The sequence below is a fragment of the Parasteatoda tepidariorum genome, chromosome 3, assembly GCF_982258835.1.
Source record: "Parasteatoda tepidariorum strain Cologne lab strain chromosome 3, Ptep-v5.0, whole genome shotgun sequence".
Classification (NCBI taxonomy): Eukaryota; Metazoa; Arthropoda; class Arachnida; order Araneae; family Theridiidae; genus Parasteatoda; species Parasteatoda tepidariorum.
In genome coordinates this window covers 23,503,445-23,523,148 of record NC_141757.1, presented here as the reverse complement: position 1 = coordinate 23,523,148, position 19,704 = coordinate 23,503,445, and the positions used below count along the sequence as shown (strand labels likewise).

The 19,704-nt window shown below is 29.5% G+C and overlaps 1 protein-coding gene across 2 annotated transcripts in view; it reads left to right on the top strand.

The window, feature by feature from the left end:
* Positions 1–19,704, top strand: part of LOC107438278 (ubiquitin carboxyl-terminal hydrolase isozyme L3) — a 59,078-nt gene that overhangs the window by 25,428 nt on the left and 13,946 nt on the right. For both annotated transcript variants that reach the window (XM_087158957.1, XM_087158956.1), the window contains 5 exons: positions 615–700; positions 6,380–6,427; positions 9,081–9,156; positions 13,664–13,722; positions 19,277–19,457. In XM_087158957.1, the coding sequence (XP_087015083.1) occupies positions 615–700; positions 6,380–6,427; positions 9,081–9,156; positions 13,664–13,722; positions 19,277–19,402 (395 nt within the window). In that variant the 3' untranslated portion in view covers positions 19,403–19,457. The remainder of the gene's footprint in view (positions 1–614; positions 701–6,379; positions 6,428–9,080; positions 9,157–13,663; positions 13,723–19,276; positions 19,458–19,704) is intronic.

The window sequence follows — 19,704 nt, the reverse complement described above, 5'->3', positions numbered from 1 at the left end:
ATAAACATTTTAGATGAATTATTAAATAATAACTAATTACTTTAAAATAATGCTTTATATTTTAGGGAGGAGCATTAATTTTACAAGTAGGGAGTCAGTTATTAAAACTCAAACAAAATCCTAACTCCAAAAAATAAAACATATCTTTGTTATTGTTTAGTTTCCAGCTGAAAATAATATTTTTTTTTCCAATGCCCACCTGTATTAACATCCGTCAATTCAGGCATATACAGGGCGATTTTGTTGGCCTCTCTTTCAGGGGCACCATATTAGGTGGGCCAACGTCGCTCCCACAGTGAGGACAGATAATACAAAGAAGGAAAGAACATCCATGCCTTGCCTGGGATTCGAACCCAAAACCTTTCTGATGAAAGGACAGTTCCCTGCCCCCTACACAGGCCGGTCGGCTAGCTGAAAATATTGGTCGTCCATTGTGTTTGTGATTTCATTTTTAATGAAAAATGTCACATGATTCTATACCCCTTTACTCATGTGGGTTTAAATTTTGTATATGTACTTCCAGTGCAACATGAATAAAGCACTAACCATACAATTAATCCGTACTTCAAAGGATTTTAATGACAAATTTTGAAGAACCCAAACTTTTTTTCCAGGTGAAGATTCTAGTTTAAAAGAATTCCTGGAACGAACGAAGGATATGGCGCCTGAGGAGAGAGGTCAAGAATTAGAAATGGACGAGGTGATGAACACGCATTTTTCTTTCATTTCAAATTACTCTTCGCACGTATCATTATTATTATTGTACAAAGTAGAAAATAAGCTTATAATTCATTATTTTTTTTATGACTTGGAGGCTCTCATCTTTATTTACTCCACTCACCAATCCTCTGCGATTGCTACACAATCATCATTTTTTTCCTAATATCAATATTTTACATAAAGCAAAAAACGCTTTTTGAATATAGTATATAATTACTAGCCGCCCTTGGCGACCAGTTTGGTGAACTTTCAAAATTTTCTTGAACAACTTATAAACTTTAATGTTAACTCAGTCGAATTAGAAATGGATGTGATAAACATGCTTTTTTCTTTCATTTCAAATTATTCTTCCCACGTATTATTATTGTTATTATTGTGTAAAGGGGAAAAAAATCTCATAATTTATTATTTTTTTATGACTTGAAGGCTCCGTTCCGTATTATCTCCACTCACCAATCCTCGGCGATTGCTTCACAATCATTGTTTTTTTTTCTTCCTAATTTCAATATTTTCTACAAAAAAATTTTTTTTTTGTATGTAATATATAATTACTAGCCGCCTTTGGCGACCAGCTTGGTCACCTTTCAAAATTTTGTAGTACAATGTGCAAAATAAAAAATGGACAATCCTCAATAATTTTTGATCTAATGATTGGAGTTTCACGAGCTAAGACTCAATGGTTTGAGGGGGTAACCTCAAATATTCTAATTAATTAGTGCAGACAATATTTCAAGTTACGAAATCAGACACAAATGTGAGTAAACCTAACTTTTTTTGAACAGATTCGGATTTTTGATCTCCAAAATATATAGGATAACCGCAATTTGGGAAATATGGTCCTAATAGTTTGGCCAGGAGAGCGGTCCAAAGTTTGAACCCCTTTATGTTACCTTTATTTTTTGCGTCTTTAAATTTTGAAGAGATTTTTAATATACGACTTTTTTAAAATTTGATTTCTCAGGAACTATTCGACCAATTTCGCTCAAATTTTGTATTTTGCCATTTAAAATTACGTACTTTAAAATGATGTGAAAATTGTACAACTTAAAAATGTTTCGATTGTTTTTAAATAAAGGAATTAAAAAACTATAAATATTTGTTAATATTTATTTTTTGCATGGAATTATCACCAAGTACTCTGAGTGCATAGGGTCAAACAATATATTAACCAAATTTTTTCGCAGTCTAGCTGTTGCCCGTGGCTTTGCTCACGCGGAAGTACTTTGATTTCACAGAGTACCCGCGGGTCTTCTAAATTTTAAAAAGTGGTAACGAAAATTAAACAAATGTCGATTATTTGATTTTTGTGTAACTTCCACTAAAATTGTTTTCCAAAGAAAGTATTTACGCAAGAAAATTAACCTAAATTTACTACCACTACTAAAAATTTTCAAGGACCGCAGAAACCTTGTTTCATTTTTAAAAATTTTTAAGGGATGTCTGCGATATCGTCAAACTCTTTATGTACTAATTTTAGTTATAATTTAAAAATCTTACATGCTGTACTACTTTCTCACGCACCTCTCTATCGTGACATGGCTTGAGTACCGTATGACATATACAGGGTGGTCCTAAAATATGTGTCAAAAATGTCAAGGTAGGTAGAGGGGACTTAAATAAGCATATTTCGTATAGGATTGTGTGTGCGGTAATACCGCCTTAAGCCGGTAGGGAGCGCTGATGACTGTGGCGTATAAAAGCGCTTGCTAGCTAGATTCCCGCACTGATCTCAAACAGCATGCATCGTTTCACCAATCTGGAGCTTGCCGACGTGCATTTCATGTATGAGGCTGCACAAGGAAATGAATTAGCTGCTCAGAGGATGTACAGGGAGCGTCAGAAATCAACTGCACACTGTCTACGGCCAGCATTGGATTGGACTGGGTGGTCCAGTTCCCTGGCCACCACGTTCTCCTGATTTAACCTGCTTGGATTTTTTCTTTTGGGGTCATATTAAAAGCCTGGTGTACGAGAGTCCCATCAAGAAGATCTTGTTGCCCGCTTGTCTATTGCTGCTTTGCATGTGCTCGACATGCCTAACGTCTTTTCTAATGTACGCCGATCCATGCGCCGTCGCTGTGAATCTTGTATCGATGTTGGTGGCTTTTCTTTCAAGCACCTCTTGTAAACTGTTGATAAATTTTTATTTTCTTTTGTTTTTACTTGTCTTTTCAGTTTCCTCTGATTCATACTGCTTTACGTACTAGTGCTTTAACGTGCCATTAACGCACACGCATTCCTATTCGAAATATGCTTATTTATGTCCCCTCTACCTACCTTTACATTTTTGACATATATTTTAGGACCACCCTGTATAAGCTATAGCTTGAAAAGGGCAAGCTCCACCATCAATAATTGAAATGGCTTTCTGCGGCCCCACAGCACCATTTATGCTTAAAATTTTTAACAGTCAATTTAGATAGCAATAAAAAGTTAAATAATCTCAATAAGTTAAATAAAATAAAGAAATTTAGACAATTACTTGGTAACTATTTTTTATTTCTGTAAAAATACAAAATTATTCCAAATAAATTCTAAATTAATGCTTTATTTATTGCTAACTATTTATGTTCACTAATATTATTTAATTATTCTAAAATAACTATTTATATTATATAAATTATTCTAAATAAATACATGTATTACATAAATTATTATATAAAATATTCTAAATAAATACTTAACTTATTGCTAACTATTTAACATTACTTAAATTATCGCTTAGGACAGTCTATCAAAATGAATCTAAATAAATATTTAATGTTTAGCTAATTATTTAACACTACTTAAATTATCCACTAGGCAACCTAAAAAAAGGAATCTATATAAATACTTAACGTTTAACTAGTTATTTAATACTTCTTAAATTTTCACTTAAGACAACCTATCAAAATGAATCTAAATATTCTAAATAAACACTTAACTTATTGCTAACTATTTAACACTACTTAATCTCTCCTAGCGCAATCTAGTAAAATAAATCTAAATAAATATTTAAAATTTAACTAATTATTTAACACAACTTCAATTATCAAATAAGACTACCTAAAAATGAATCTAAATAAATCCTAAACGTTTAACTAATTGTTTAACACTACTTAAATTATCACTGAAGACTATCTATCGAAATGAATCTAAATAAATACTTAGATTCATTTCGATAGATAGTCTTCCATAAATTATTTGGATCCATTTCGTTATCTAATAAATTATATAATATTATTGAATCTAATGTTAAAACATATTAGATTCATTTTGATAAGTTGCCTAGAATCTAAATAAATACTTAACGTTTAACTAATTATTTAACGTTACTTAAATTTTCACTTAAAACAACCTATCAAAATGAATGTGAATAAATATTCAGTGTTTAACTAATTTTTTAATACTGCTTAAATTATCACTTAAGACAACCTGAAAAATGAATCTAAATAAATCCTTAAGATATAACTAATTATTCATCACTACTCAAATTATCACTTAAGACAACGTAACAAAATTAATCTAAATAAATACTTAACGTTTAACTAATTATTTAAAACTACTTAAATTTTAATTTAAGACATCCTATAAAAATGAATCTAAATAAATATTTAATGTTTAACTAATTATTTAATACTACTTAAATGATCATTTAAGACAACCTGAAAAATGAATCTACGTAAATCCTTAACATATAACTAATTATTCATCACTACTCAAATTATCACTCAAGACAACCTAACAAAATGAATCTAAATAAATACTTAACTTTTAACTAATTATTTAACTCTACTTAAATTTTAACTTATGACAACCTATCAAAATTAATCTAAATAAATACTTAACGTATAACTAATTATTAAACACCACTTAAATTATATCTAAAGACAGTTCAACAAAATTAATACTAGATACCCGAGTTTATGGTGTCATATCAGAATATAATACGTATATATGTTATAAGTTTATGAAAGAACGAAGTTATATATTATTCAACTATATAAATTTTTAAATTGCCGTAATCTATATAATGAATGTGTTGAATGCAACTCAATAAAATCAAGGAGGTCACATGTTTCCTAACTATGGACTAGAGTATTTGTTACCCTGAATTAAAATTTTATTTTAATGTGATCTGGGGCATATCAAAGAATTTCTTGGCTAAAACGCTATCTAATTCCAAGAATTTGCAAATATGGGCCTTCTGCGCGGCCCAGGTGTCCAATTTTTTATAAATAAAGAAAAAAGAATTCGCATTAAAAAATACAGTACTTTCAAAAAACATTAACGAAAAATTATTTTTAGAAATAATTATAAATATTAAAGTACCACTTTTTTTATTTAAAATATTTCTTCTATATTAACTAAATCTTGTTAATTCAGTGGTAGGTGTGTGGTCCTGGCTCTGGAATTAAAAACAGTCGACGGAAGTTGACATAGTGATGATAAAAGTGGTCCTCCTCTCTGAATAAATTTCTTAATACTGAAAGTATCGCAAGAGTTTTACCCTATCTATTATACTAGGGTTCTCTCATGCGACCAAAGATGCGAAAAGTTAATTGACTATTTTATTACATATTTATTACAATTCTTCAAAATTTAAAACAAAAATGTTTTATTTTAAATATGATTAATTTGAATAATAAGTCATAGTGGTAGTTATGATTAAATAATTAAAAGTATGAAAAATAAACAAAAGTTAATTAGTTTCTACCACTTTTCACATTTTTCGTCGCCTGTGGCTTCCCTGATTATTTAAATTTGAAAAACATTTATATATATGTTACCGGCAAAGTAAGAAACGCCGGCATTGTATAGAATGCCGGATGCTTTTAGGCGAAGTATGAAATGTGAGAGGTATTACATACTTTCCCTAGACATTGTATAAAATGCCTAGGTAATCTATAGAATGCCAAATGCTATTTGGGCAAAGTATGAAATAAACGTCCTGATGAGGTTACTATGTAAATGATGTTCATGTTACTGTGAATGACCGAAATCGGTGGTTGTTGACTTTCACCGGTGAATGTTGACAATCACATAGTCGCTTTGGTGAATGTCCGAAATATTTATTACTTCCGATTTGATATTAATTTATTCGTGGATATAATTACATTTATTCGATATTTTAATACTTACTGACGATAGATTAAAAGAAACACCAGAGTTTGGAGTATCGGGCAAATGCATACCGGGCAATGGCGCTTGACCTTAAGAAAACATCAGTATGCCGGGCAAATGCATACCGGGTAGTGGCACTAAACCTTAAAAAAACATCAGTGTAGGAATTACCGGGCAATGGCACTTGTCCTTGAAAAAGCATCAGTGTAGGGTATATCGGGCAAATATATACCGGGCAATGGCACTTCACCTTAAAAAAACATCATTGTAGGGTATACTGGGCAGTGACACTTGATCTTAAAAAAATATCAGTGTAGGATATACCGGACAAATGTATACCGGGCAATGGCACTTAACTAGACCTAATATGATTAGACCTTTGGATTATATACTAGGTCTAGTGATGTAATAAGATGTAATAAATATTTCGGACATTCACCAAAGCGACTATGCGATTGTCAACATTCACCGGTGAAAGTCAACAACCACCGATTTCGGTCAATCACAGTAACATATACACATCCACACAAATTTTAACTTTTTTCTTCTTTCCTAGAGTCTATGTGTCATGCACGAGTCCCTTGCCAAAGAAGGTCAAACGGAGGTGAGTTAACGAACATTTCACAAAATATAAAAATTAATGCATCGATTAGAAAATCCAAATTAATAAAGAAGTAGCTCTAAAATTAATTTGCGATTGTTTATTGTTTAATAGTACGAAAACCATTTGCAAGCTTGCGTGCTCAATTAAAGCTGCGATTTTGCGAGTTACGCAAACTGGGTTATACGTCTGTAAAAAATTAAGAAGTTACAGTAATATTAAATTTAACTTTATGTTTGTACTTTACTATATTTGCAATTAACAAAAGTTAATAATTGCTCTAACTAAATGCATGGGGAATTGGGGTAAGACCGAGTATAGCTAAGATTCGAAGCCCGGTTGGATCTAAACTGTTCGACCTAGAAATTGTCAGATTTAAACAAGATATTTATGTTTAGTTGTGTAATTCTTGAAAAAGTTATCATTACTCTGTATTTTTCATGCGTGATTTTTTTTTCCTAGAAAAAGGCTTAACACCCAATTTTAGTGGGGTAGGTATATGTAAATTCTATAAGAAGTTTAGAAATGGTACTTACAGTTTTATTGAAAAAGTACCAGACATTTTTATTATTTCAAACAAATTCAGTTACTATGTACGAAATTCACACGTGAAGAATCTATCTTCTTTCTCTGCATCATTTAAGTTTTCGCGAGCTTAACGAAAACACTTTCCACATTGGTATCCTCATCATTGAACACAAATAAACTCAGAACGAATCTATGCAGAAATTTACGCTTTAAAATTTTATAAAAAGCACATTTTTGAAGGCACATAGCACTAAAATAAAAATGAAAACCGCACGAACTCCATACGGTACAACATTCACTTAAATATTATTACCGTAGCTGCCAACTTGTGTGATTGTTGCGATAGTGGTTTTTCTTTTCTTTTTAGCGCCAGTAACGTTTAAATTTAAATAAAACTAAAATTTTGAAAATTAATCCTGAACAATAAAATAACATTCTAAAAAAATAATAAACAAGAGGAAGTAAGTAGTTTTACGCATCTTGGAAGTATAATTAACAGCAAAGGAGGAACCGATGACAATATATATTAAATAGATTAAAAAGCCCGAACTGTTATACTATTCTCAATAAATTCTGAAAAAAACAAAAACATAACAAATTCAACAAAAATTCGACTTTTCAATATCGAATCTGTCCTACTCTATGGATCTGAGACTTGCCACTGCAATAAAAATGACATGGAAAACTTCAAGTATTTACTGTCTAAGAAGAATCTTGAGTATCAAGTAGTTCCATAAAATTTGGAATTCAGAAATCCGTAGAAAAGCAAAACAGAAACCAATTGATCAGGAAATTAAAACTTTAATGGAAATGGATTGATCATGTTCTACGTAAACCTGAAAAATTTAAAGTAAAACAAGTTTTTGATTGGAGCCCTCAGGGCAATAGAAAAAGAGGAAGACCTAAAAAGTACTTGGCTCAGGACGATTGTAAACGAATTGAAAACAATGGGAAAGACATGAGGCAAAATAACTGGCCACAAATAGAGTCAAAGGGAAAGGTGTGATAGAAGCCCAATGCTTCAATTCAAAGTAAAAAGGAATATGTATGTGTAACGTTTAAATTTTAATGTATTAAAAGCTAAACCCTTATTTTTAAAGTTAAAAAATGAACGTTCTAAACACCAGAACAAAATAAAAAATTCCTATTACGCATGTCAAATCTATTAGTTAAGCAACTGAGTTTCTAAGATGAGACGAGGTAGCTTAATGTTTACAAAATTCTTCTCACTTTATTATTGGGCAGCCACTTCGTAAAATCTTTTCCAACACGATGCAGATTAAAAGCTACGCATTCTTATAACTAAGGCTCACGCCAGCATGGCGACAATTGTTGCTAAAATCAGACGCGTAGGAGACAAAATTGTCGTCTCGAAATGAGTTTTGAAATAACAAAATAGTAACGAAAAATATATTTTTTGCATCGAATGTTATGCACTTAAAATTAATTGTTGTTTTTATTGTTCTACGCGTAGGTTAGATTTTAGTTTTAAAGTTTTTCAAACGGAATAATTGAAAGTGTCTGATACAAAAAATCTTTAATTTAAATTTTGATATTTCTAGTTGACATGTTGTACTGTGCTTTGTATTTATGGACTGACAGTATAATTGTTCAATAAAGCATTGTTTTTTACTCTTTTAGAATTTTTAGATAATTATTTTTTAATACAAAATTTTGTAACTTCTTACATTCTCTGGTTTCTTCATTTATTTATTCATTCCCCTTAAGCATTTTAATCTATATGTTGAATCTGATTACTAATATTATTTTAGTTTTGTTTACATTTAATTTTAAAAAATACGAATCTTAATGCGGTAATGGACATAATTAGTTTTAGGGTGTAATAGATGGCAATTACTAATTTTTGATGTGTACTATGACATTAATTAAGCAATTTTAAAATTCGTTTTTTTATCTCAAGTTAGTCTACAATATTCAGATTTTGGACCACTAAATTTTCATTATTGATGTGAACCCTTTTTATAACTAATTTTTTCCTTCAAATGTAATAGAAATAACGCTAAAATTATTTTTTGAAAAATTTAGCTCTGTAGGGCAATAATGTGTTAAAAGATAATAACATATTTAATATATGAAGTATATTAATGTATAGTAATTTTTTTTATAGGCACCAGAAGGGGACGAGGAAATTAATCTACATTTCATAACATTTGTTTCCGTAGATGAGCAGTTGTATGAACTCGGTAAGAAAAGTATTTGCATTGCTTTAAAAACACACATTAAAATTGACTTTTTGTTCCATAATATTAAAATAAAAAAATTTAAAATTTTTTAAAAAATACAACTTTTCTATGGATCTGCAGAAAGAGTAATAAATAAAATACTGCGAACTTATGAAAATCGAGTTCTTATCTTTCCTCTTTATTGGCGCCACAGCCCATGGTGGGCCTTAGCCTGTCACACAATATTTCTCCCGACAAATCTGTCCCTGACCTTGATCTTCCTGTTGGATGATTGGAAGTTTTTTAATCATTCAAGACATCAACCATCCCTCTTTCCAACGCAATTCCGACGTCAATGTGACCAAGCCATAAAAGACTCTGTGCTTTCGAGTGTATATATTGTCGGCTATTTTTTTAAATATTTTTTTCATTTTATATTAAGTTTATCTTAAAAATAAAATGAAATATAATATTTATAAGTAATCATGAGAACCTTTTTTTTTAATGAATAATCATAGAGCCTTTTAAAGGTAATATCTTTATCTACTTGCCTTATCTTACCTTATCTACACGCAAATAAAAAATATTTTTATTTTGATAATTTGAAATGCGAGAATTTTTTTTTTTTTTTTTTTTTTTTGTTATTAGTATTTATTTCATGAGAAAGTAACTCTTACCTCAAATAATTAAAACAAAATAAAATTGTTTTGTTAAAAAATGCCTATACATTATATTTTCAGATAAATAATAATAATAAGCTAAAACAATTGTCTTACTGAAGTTGTATAAACTGTAGAAGGAGAAAACATGACACTTTCTTCTAGATAATATAATCAGTTCCATCATTTAGTGACAATTCAGAAAACTAAATACAATGTTTTATAAATATAGTTCTCTTTCTCAACACTAGATAGCAGCATTACAAATCGAAATTCTTTGCAACGTCTTCAAATGCAGCTTTTTTCCCCCCTCTCATTTAAACTATTTATTAACATTCAACGTATATTTAAATTAAATATTAAGAATATGAATGTTAAAAAATTGCGAAAAAAAGATAAAGAAACTTGTTAGATAACAAGAATTAACTTCTATTGAAAATTAAACCATGTTAGATTAAGAGTTAAGCCCTGCTTTATAAAATGTAATTTTTATTTCTTTTTTCCCCCTTTAAAGTAGAAATAAGGACAACTGAAAGAAATTGTTTATTTACTATACATTCCATTTATGCATTTGTTTAGATGCACGATTCCACACTTTAATGCTTAAGCAATTCTATATACTATTTTTAATCAGTAGATGGCAGCACCGATGACAGTTTAAAAAATTCTCGTTTCACAAATAAAACAGCGTGATACTAATACTCTAGTAGGACTTAATTTTAAAAGTTAAATATTTTTTGTTAGTAAATGACATATTTCTTTTAATAAAATCTTTTTGTTATATTGAATTGAAAAGTACTAAGCGTTCATTATTTACTCAACCTACGCTAAACATCGAATGTTAATTTCACTGAAAATTTTAATCACAAAAAGCAATGACTGTCGCATTTCTGTTTTAGAAAATTAATCTATTGTTTAGTATTTAGAGTTGGTGTTTAGGTGATCAGAAGGTGGTTAGGGTTGGTTGGGATGGTTAGGTGGTTAGGGTGGTGTTCAGAGAGCACTCCCAAATTTTCCTATTTCACTATAATTTAATTTATATTTTGCATCCAGTATCTAAGTTGAAATAATATCGATCTGAATTGCGCGGTTGGATTATGATTTTAAAAAATTTTACCAATCAAATATTTAAATTAGAATTCGCGATCGCAACGAACTATAGGGGGCGTTGTTGTATGAGACGCATACCTGCGATTTCTACATGAACCGTCATTCAGTTACTCTAGAGACGTCGTTAATGTAGCATGTAGCATTGCAACGTTCCTTCTTTATTGTGGCTAATTAAATTTAAAAAAGAAAAATGCTTGATATTCTTTCTTATGCAAACGAAAACAGAATAGTATCTCTTTTTATTAGAGAAGGAATATCCAAAACACACCGGGAAAATATTTGTACATTAACAGAAAAAAATATGTATATTCTTATAAGAGTTAAAACCTAATGCCCGAGAAATAGTATTACTAAATTTAATGATATAACATGAAAGGCCCATTTAAACTTTACATTCTATAGTTTTAAGAATCATATTACTTCAAAAATTAAAATGAACAAAAAGTATACATAAGCCTCATAATTTTATGAAATTTAATTTTGTAAACAAAGTTTTTTGACAACAATTTTTATCAAAAAATTTCAAGTTTCTATAAAAATCATTGTTTACAAACTAAGAAACGTAAAATAAAGAATGCTGACGAAACAAAAACAAAAAAAACAATTCTTTTTTGTCGCCATTTTTAGTGCTACAAAAATTCGTCTTTGGGATTTGCCAAAAACAAAACAAGATGCAATTGTATTTTTTTAGGAGGGAAATATTTTACCGAAAAAACGAAAATTTACCAATTCCCACAACATGAAACTTTATCTTGGTAAACGTACGTTTTGGAAATGTTATTTCATTTGGAATCTTATTTATCAGAGTTCATATGGCGATATGATTATTTTGAATCTATGCTAAACTCTATATCGGCTCATTTTCCACCGAAATCCGATTGACTATTTTGATTTTAAATAAAGTGTTTTATTTTATGAATTGTCGCAAAAAGTTTAAGTGTAGATTAGCGGCACTTAAAAACCGCCAAATCTGTAGCGGCGGTGGCGTTAATACGTAAGTATCGAATTTTTGTTCCATACTTTTCTGAATCATATTACTTCAAACATTGGAATATACAAGAAGTATACATAAACATATAATGTTATACCATTTAATTTTTCAAAAAAAAGTATTTTGAGAACAATTTTTATCAAAAAATTATAAACTAAAAAACGGAAAATAAAGAATTCTTGGGATAAAAAAACATTTCAAGAATTCTTTACATTGAAATAAAAACTTTCATATTGTTTCTTTTTTTATTATTCTTATAGTTCTTAATCAGACGTAAAAAACCATTCTGTAGAGAACCATCATCAAATGAAAAAAAAATTTTTACAGGCAAATTTTTTATTGTAAAAATCATTGCACTTACCTGATTTATAATTCCCGGAGAATTCCAAAATGATAAGTTCCTTGTTTGAAAACTTTATTCTCAAATAATAGATACATAGTTTATCCCTTCATTACTTTTAGATAACATACTACACAGCAAAATTTTATAATTGATATGAATTTGAATATGTAGCTAAAAACAGAATAGCTGAATTCTAGTTGAACTTATTCTTTCAAAACTAAAAAATACTTACCAAGAAAGCGATTAAGATTAATTAAGAATCAGCACAAATGGCACTATTTCAAGTAACTTGAATAATTTTTTATTGTTGTTTTCCGAATTATATGGATACAGAAATATATACTATTCTATAACGAAGAAGAATATGTTATAACTATTACAATTCTGTATGTTCTGAATTCATATTTATTCACTGGAATGACGAAAGCAATGTTGACTTCACTTTAATTCGTAATGAATTGAAGACAGAAGAAATGCATTTTACCTTAATACACACATCTGTAACAGTATCCGAAATCGGAAGTCATCAGTTGCAAGTTTGTTGATAATAGAAATTAAAAATTATTGAGGAATTTTTCTTCAAATGTTTGGCGTGTTCTGTTCCTGAAAGATTTACTAATATTCTGGAGATTTTTTTCAAGTTCTTCGGCCTTTTCCATAGGGAAATTTTGTTTCTTATTTTCTGCTAAAAAATGGCGTCTGATTCTGTCACTGATTTCGATGGAACTGAATGAAAACGTGATAAATTAATGTCTGATATTTACAGGCTCCCGCTAGACGGCGTACTCGAGCGTTGCGATCGCGAATTAGAGAACAAGTAGTAAAATTTGTTATAAGCTTAAATATTTCCAAAAAAAAATTTTTAGAAATATTTAAACGGTACTACCGTAGTAAGAATTTAACTTTTCAGTTCACTCGACATAAAAATGTGTATTTTCAATATCACTTTGTTCCATTTTTTTAGCAATTGGGTATACTATAGCCTACGTCACAGGTTGTGTTATTCCTACTAAATTTAACCCATGAACGGCATTTTCTGCGAGCCGAACTTCAAGCCACAAATAAACAAACGAAGTGTTTAATCGTTTAAATAGCTGCTCGCCAGATTTTATTGCATTATAAAGAAAAGTAATTGATATTCGATTTTTGATTAATAATTGATTTATGTGGATAGTGGCATTTATGTGGATAGTGGCATAGAATTTAGCATTGCGTCATGGTAAATGTTATTCCTACTAAGTGGAAGTAGTTGTGTTTTTTTTTATATTATACCCAATTCCACAATTATTTTTAAATTCTAAATTGTTAATTAAAATCTTTTAGCAATCTGAAGATTACTTTTTCTTCCAAATTATTTAAATAGACATAGATTAAAGCATATATTTCAGCCTTTCAGAACATTCTATTCATATTTTTAAATTTCAGATGCTCGGAAAAACTGTCCTATCAACCATGGAGCTACAAGCATGGACACGTTATTAAAGGTAACTCATTTTCTTTAAGATACCCTCCAAATACAGCGGAATTTCGGAAAATATTTTTTCTTTGGAAATTTATCAATATTTTTTTTAAATAAAAATGTTGTCTGCCCTTACATTAATTTGAACGGATATATAAACTACCAGATGTACAAATTTAGACAGAAGTTTTGATAAAAGCTTTAAAAAATTCTGTTAGTATAAAATTTCTATTTTAGTTCTCAACCACTGGAAAAAAATATTTTGTGAAATCCACAAGTTGGTTAGACATTCTTTTTTATTTAATTTAATATAACAGAACTATATTTTAGAATATTTTTAATTTTTTTAACACCATAAAAATTTGAAATGCTCAAAACCACCTGTTTTTTTAAAAATTAATGCTTCAAATCAATATTTTGCCTTTTCAGCGTTGTTTAATGCAACGTATAAAACAGCACAATTTTCAGACAATTGGGTCAAGAAGAAGAAGATCACTGATACCCACGCATGTGATCTAAGACTTCAGCGATAGCTGATCATTTATAAGAAATGGCGTAATAAAATTGAGCTAAGTTTCTCCAAACGAATTAGAATGTTAGTTAAAGTGACTCTGATAGATGGCCCCTCCGGGGGCATGTTAGTTAAGGTGAAGTTAATTAAATACAGTGAAAATATATCGCACATCAAATTTGTTGAAATAGAATTTTTTTTCGTCTGTCTCTTACTTAACTTAGATTTATTATTTGTTTATGTGTTTTATTGTAACCATTATTTATAATTGTTTTGTGTTGTTTATGTTCACACATAGCTTCCTGTCTGTCATTGTGTTAAGTGAAAAATCTATAGTGAAAGAATTGAAATCTTAGTGAAATATAGAATGTATCATTTAATGCAGGGCTGTCCAACTGCAAAGAGCCCACGGGTCAGAATTCCGGTCACTGATCACCTGGCGGGCCGCAGTTTGAAAAAGTTGAACAGTAACCTCTTATACAATAACAATTAATAGTTGAATTATTAATTATAAAACAATAGAACAGAAGGATTATAAAACAATTTGCTTACATTTTAATGGGAAAACAGAGGCCGATCGGCTTGAATAAGAAGTTGGCGGGCCGCCAGTTGGACAGCCCTGATTTAAGTGAATTGATACTTGACGGGCTTGGTTTACTCGAAATAGAATGGAAGGAACAGTTGCTGACGTAAACAAATGCCTCATTTCAACAACCAATCAGGATCGAGATATGAGATACTTGCAAGTCACTACGCCACTTGCAAGTATCCTATAGCCAATATAAGATTCCAACACACCAAGAAAAATATCTTAAGTGGTTTCAGTTTTGTTAAAAAGTAGATGAAAATTACTTAGAATTAAAAATTGAAATGAAGAATTTCGGATCTAGATATAATTTCTAGAAAAGTAATTCAATGCAGTTTTTTTTAAATTCTAATATAATTAAATTACCAATTTTTGTAAATTTTTTCCTTGTGCGTACAGAAAAATCTCATTTTTTCAAAACTTGTAATTGTATTTTAAATCGAGATTAAAATACGCATCTCACGTTTCATTATTTGTATGCTTTCAAGCGATCAAGTTCAAAGAAATAAAAATAACTGTAACTTTCAGAATAACAATAACATAATTGAAGCACTCTAAGTACAAAAATGAGTGGTTGAGATCTTTCACTTTCAAGGTGATAACTAAAACGGATCTAAGCCTACTCCATTATAAATTTTTTTTTTATTGTCTGCCAACATCGTTTCGGGAATCTTTTTTGGACATGTTTTCTAATCGTGATTGACAACCGTGGAAGAGTTCACAAAATTATTTTCCTGCAGAACAAAAGGATCTGTTTCTTATTCAGTGACAGAGTTAGGTGGAACAAAATGTATTGTCCGCTGATAACAACAATGTTTTTAAGAGGTAGTTAAAAAAAAAATTTTTTTTAATTGTAACAATTTATTTAATATTCTAAGTACGTTTGCTTGTATCCTGGAAACATTAATTGCCGAAGTCTTGTTCTTGCTTCAAAGATAATTCGAAAGTGTACAAAGTAAACAATTTTAATTAGTTTGTGGCATAACTACCACTACAAATATTAAATACCAATTGCTTAGTATATAAAACATGTTAAGTTGTACTTAAAGAGGTACTATATGATAGATAAAGGTTAATTTGATTGATAATAATAATATCTCTTCAAATTAAAATATCCCTTCAAATTAATACCAGACAAATGTATCGAAATATATTATTCCAGATAAACCAAAATTGTGATATCTAAGATTTTGGTTTATTTTTTGAAATCAATTTTTTTCTTTTATTCTTTCGGGAGCTGTTGGATAAAGATTGTCTCACTTGCTTTTGACAGTTATATAAACCTCTAAATTTGTATTAATTTTTATCTCTTAAATAGCACAATTTTAAATCAACCATTTTAGATTTTGAAAATTAGCAACATAAAACAAATAGTTTACTTTCGGACGTGCCTACAATGTCCATATTTCTAATGACTTTTTTTGACTAAATTTTCCTTCTCGCAAATGGTTAACAGAATATATACAATGTCTGCCAACTCTTGCTCGTTCCAAGAAATAATTTTCTGAAGTGGTCGCAAAATGTAAATTGAAATATCAATGAGATACCTGCAAGTAACGTAGTGTGTGGGTATCTCGCTCCTGATTGGTTGTAGAAACGTGGCAGTTGTTTACGTTAGCAACTGTTCATTCCATTCTATGTCGAGTAACCCAAGCCTGTCAAGTACCAATTCTCTTAAGTAATACACCCTATATACTTTCACGAAAATTTCAATTCTACCATTATACATTTACACAAAGACAGGCACGAAGCCATTTTGAACATTAACAAACTTATTCTGCATCGAAGTTGCCAGGTATACAAAACAAAAATATATCACGGTTACGATAAAAAACATAAACAAACAATAAATCTTAGTTAAATAAAAAAAAAAGCAGACTGGAAAGAATTATATTTCAACAAATTCGATGTGATATACTGCTCTGAATTATTAACATTTTAATTTATGTAGAGAAATTTAGCTGAACGTTAATATTTCATTTTGCTGAGAAAGTTCAGCTGGTGCTGACGTCATAGGCCATATGCGTGGGTATTGGTTGTCTTCTTGATGGAGAGCAAGTACCCAAATACACAATGTTGGTAAATGTTGTTATTGACCGTGCCATCTATCAAAGGGTTACACCAACCAAAATTTATCATGTCTTATATACTATTGAATTGATGTTTAATAATCGTAGTGGTAGTTATGCCACACACATAAACATTTTTTTACATTTTACTACAACAGCAACGAACTTCACTTGTCGAATGGAGCTCGGTTACCTGAGCAAACATGGCCTTTGCCCATTCATCGGGACCATAATAGCTGTTTGCTATTTAGCTTATTTCTCAACGTCACAATTAGCAACCACTGCTAGCGTTGTTCACAATGGAAGGTTTAGGCACAAGAAATATGTCCGAATCCAATATGACTTAGTTACACGTCTCTATTTCATAAGAGTGATACCAATAAAATATACATTCCGTTTGAAGTTTGGTTGAAATATTGATTTTATTACTATTGATGTGAAATGCAATGTTCCCTTTAAGTCTTTAAATAAAGAGAAAACGGAAATTTTGTACGTTTCCCATATGGTAAAAACGAAATTTAAACTTTTCGTTTATTTTATTATCACTTTTACACAGTTTTAGAAGAGCAATAAATTTTTTTTCATTTTTTAACCAAGTTCGTAGCGTTAATATTATTTATTTTAAAAATGATGTTATTATTCTAAGAAAGAAAATACTTATTTCTTTTTATTAGTTTTCACTTTAAAATTAAAAAATTCGATAAGTTACATTTTTAAACTGAATATATTCATTTGTCTATTTCATTGATTGGTTCGATTGTAATTTGTAAATATTTTGATTTTTAATTTAACTTATGTTTACGATCAACTTGTTTTCTCATCTCGTAACATTTTGTAAAAAATTTCTATTTATTTTATTGTATATAATTAAAAGTGTATTTTCATGTTATTATCTAATTAATACCATGGCTAAGAGCCATTTTTGTTTCCAGCCATGCAAACAGCTTTTTTTAATGGGAAAAGGGAAAAAATCAAATCTTTCAAGATGGGAAAAGGGCCATTCTTGGCCGTATGCGGCCATCTACACCGAAAAGACCAGACCATATTCATTTTTATGCATAACTTTGTAATGCATAAACTAAATAATAAAAATGCATATCATTTTCTTTATTTACTACGATTTTTTATAGAGCGTAAGCTCTCAGTTTGAAAATAACATTGATTAGCCAAACACAAAAAGCGTATTATGCAATGTTGATATTCTTACTAAAAAGAAAAAAGGCCGGCACAAAAATTTAGCTTACAAATCCAATTACATTGACGTAAATAAATAAATAAAATGAGATTAAAAAATCTATAGTGGAGATGCATAATATTAACTTAGTAGATATATACTTAGTTGAGACAACAGTCATCATTCTAAAATTAAAAATTTTTATACTTTAATAATTAGATACCACTATATCTTAAAAATTTTAAAAACTGTGTAAAAATATATTTTAATGTAATATTAATTTAAGCAAAAGATTTGTACTAACTTATGACTTATTAAGTTGAGAGTAGTTCAAACCCATGTCCGGCCAGTATTCATTATAATTACAAATAATTTAGTGCTAATGTGAGTTCAAATCGTATAATAAAGTACTAGGAGGGCATAGGGTTAATAAAATAGAACCTAACTTTAAAAGTAAAATTCTTTTTTTAAAAATAAAATTCCTTCTTTAAAAGTAATTTTTTTTTAAATAAAATTCTTTCTTTAAAATAAAATTCCTTCTTTAAAACAAAATTCCTTCTTTAAAAAATAAAATTCTTTCTTTAAAATAAAATTCTTTCTTTAAAATAAAATTCTTTCTGGAATGAAAAATTCCTCCTTTAAAATAAAATTCCTTCCTTAAAATAAAATTCACTCTTCAAAATAAAATTCTAAATTTCTGGAGCTGAAGTGGCGTGCAACAGAAAGAAATGCTAAATTTTTATAAACGAATATACATTCAGAACTGCCAACTATTGTTTTTGCAAAATATTTAAACAGAGACTACTGACAACTAAATACTAGAGATTGCAGAGGTGCGTAATAGATTGAATCTGGTTGTAATCTATTGAGGGAGGGGGGGATGAAAGCACTGAAACAAAGTGGCATTTCATATTGCAACATTTACATATAGTGATGTGGAAAATTGCTTTAAACTGAATATTCAAACAAAAAAATCATACATTAAAATATAAACTTAGCTGTCATAAGACGAAATATTCCTCAAAATCGTAAAAAGTTGGAAGCTCCATGTATTGCACCTTTTCTCACATAAGGATTTTTCATATATAGATCACTTTTTAAAACCGGGTATTAAAAGTGTAAACTATCAATTTAAAATAATTTATTCAAGGTTCGTTAAGATTTTTAAAAATTAAAAAAAAAAAGATTCTTATAAAATAACTCTTTTTTTAAAAAAAAATTTCTTTTTCTTACTCGTAGGATGCTGTTGCAGTTTGTAAAAAGTTCATGGAACGTGATCCTGAGAATGTTAATTTTTCAATCATGGCCCTGGTAGGAGGTGGTGGAACTTCCGTCGAAACAGAGGAGGAAGAAGTAGAAGAGTAAAGAATATAAAAACTACACTATTTTTTCTATTTTGCATTGCATTTGCACTAAAAAAGTAAGTTCAAAATCCATTCATTCATATACAGTTTCTTTTTTCTTGCAATTTTTTTTTTAATTGAGAGATTTTCGGATATTTCCTTAGATGAATTACTGCTCGGAGCAAGTAGGCATCACTGAATTTTGGTCAAAATGATTATTACTAAAATGGCTGTCACAGTGGAATTATCAACCTATCTACTGCGCCCATTCTTTACTACATAGTGCAAAACTGAACTGTTACATCACTACGAAAGTATTGAGTT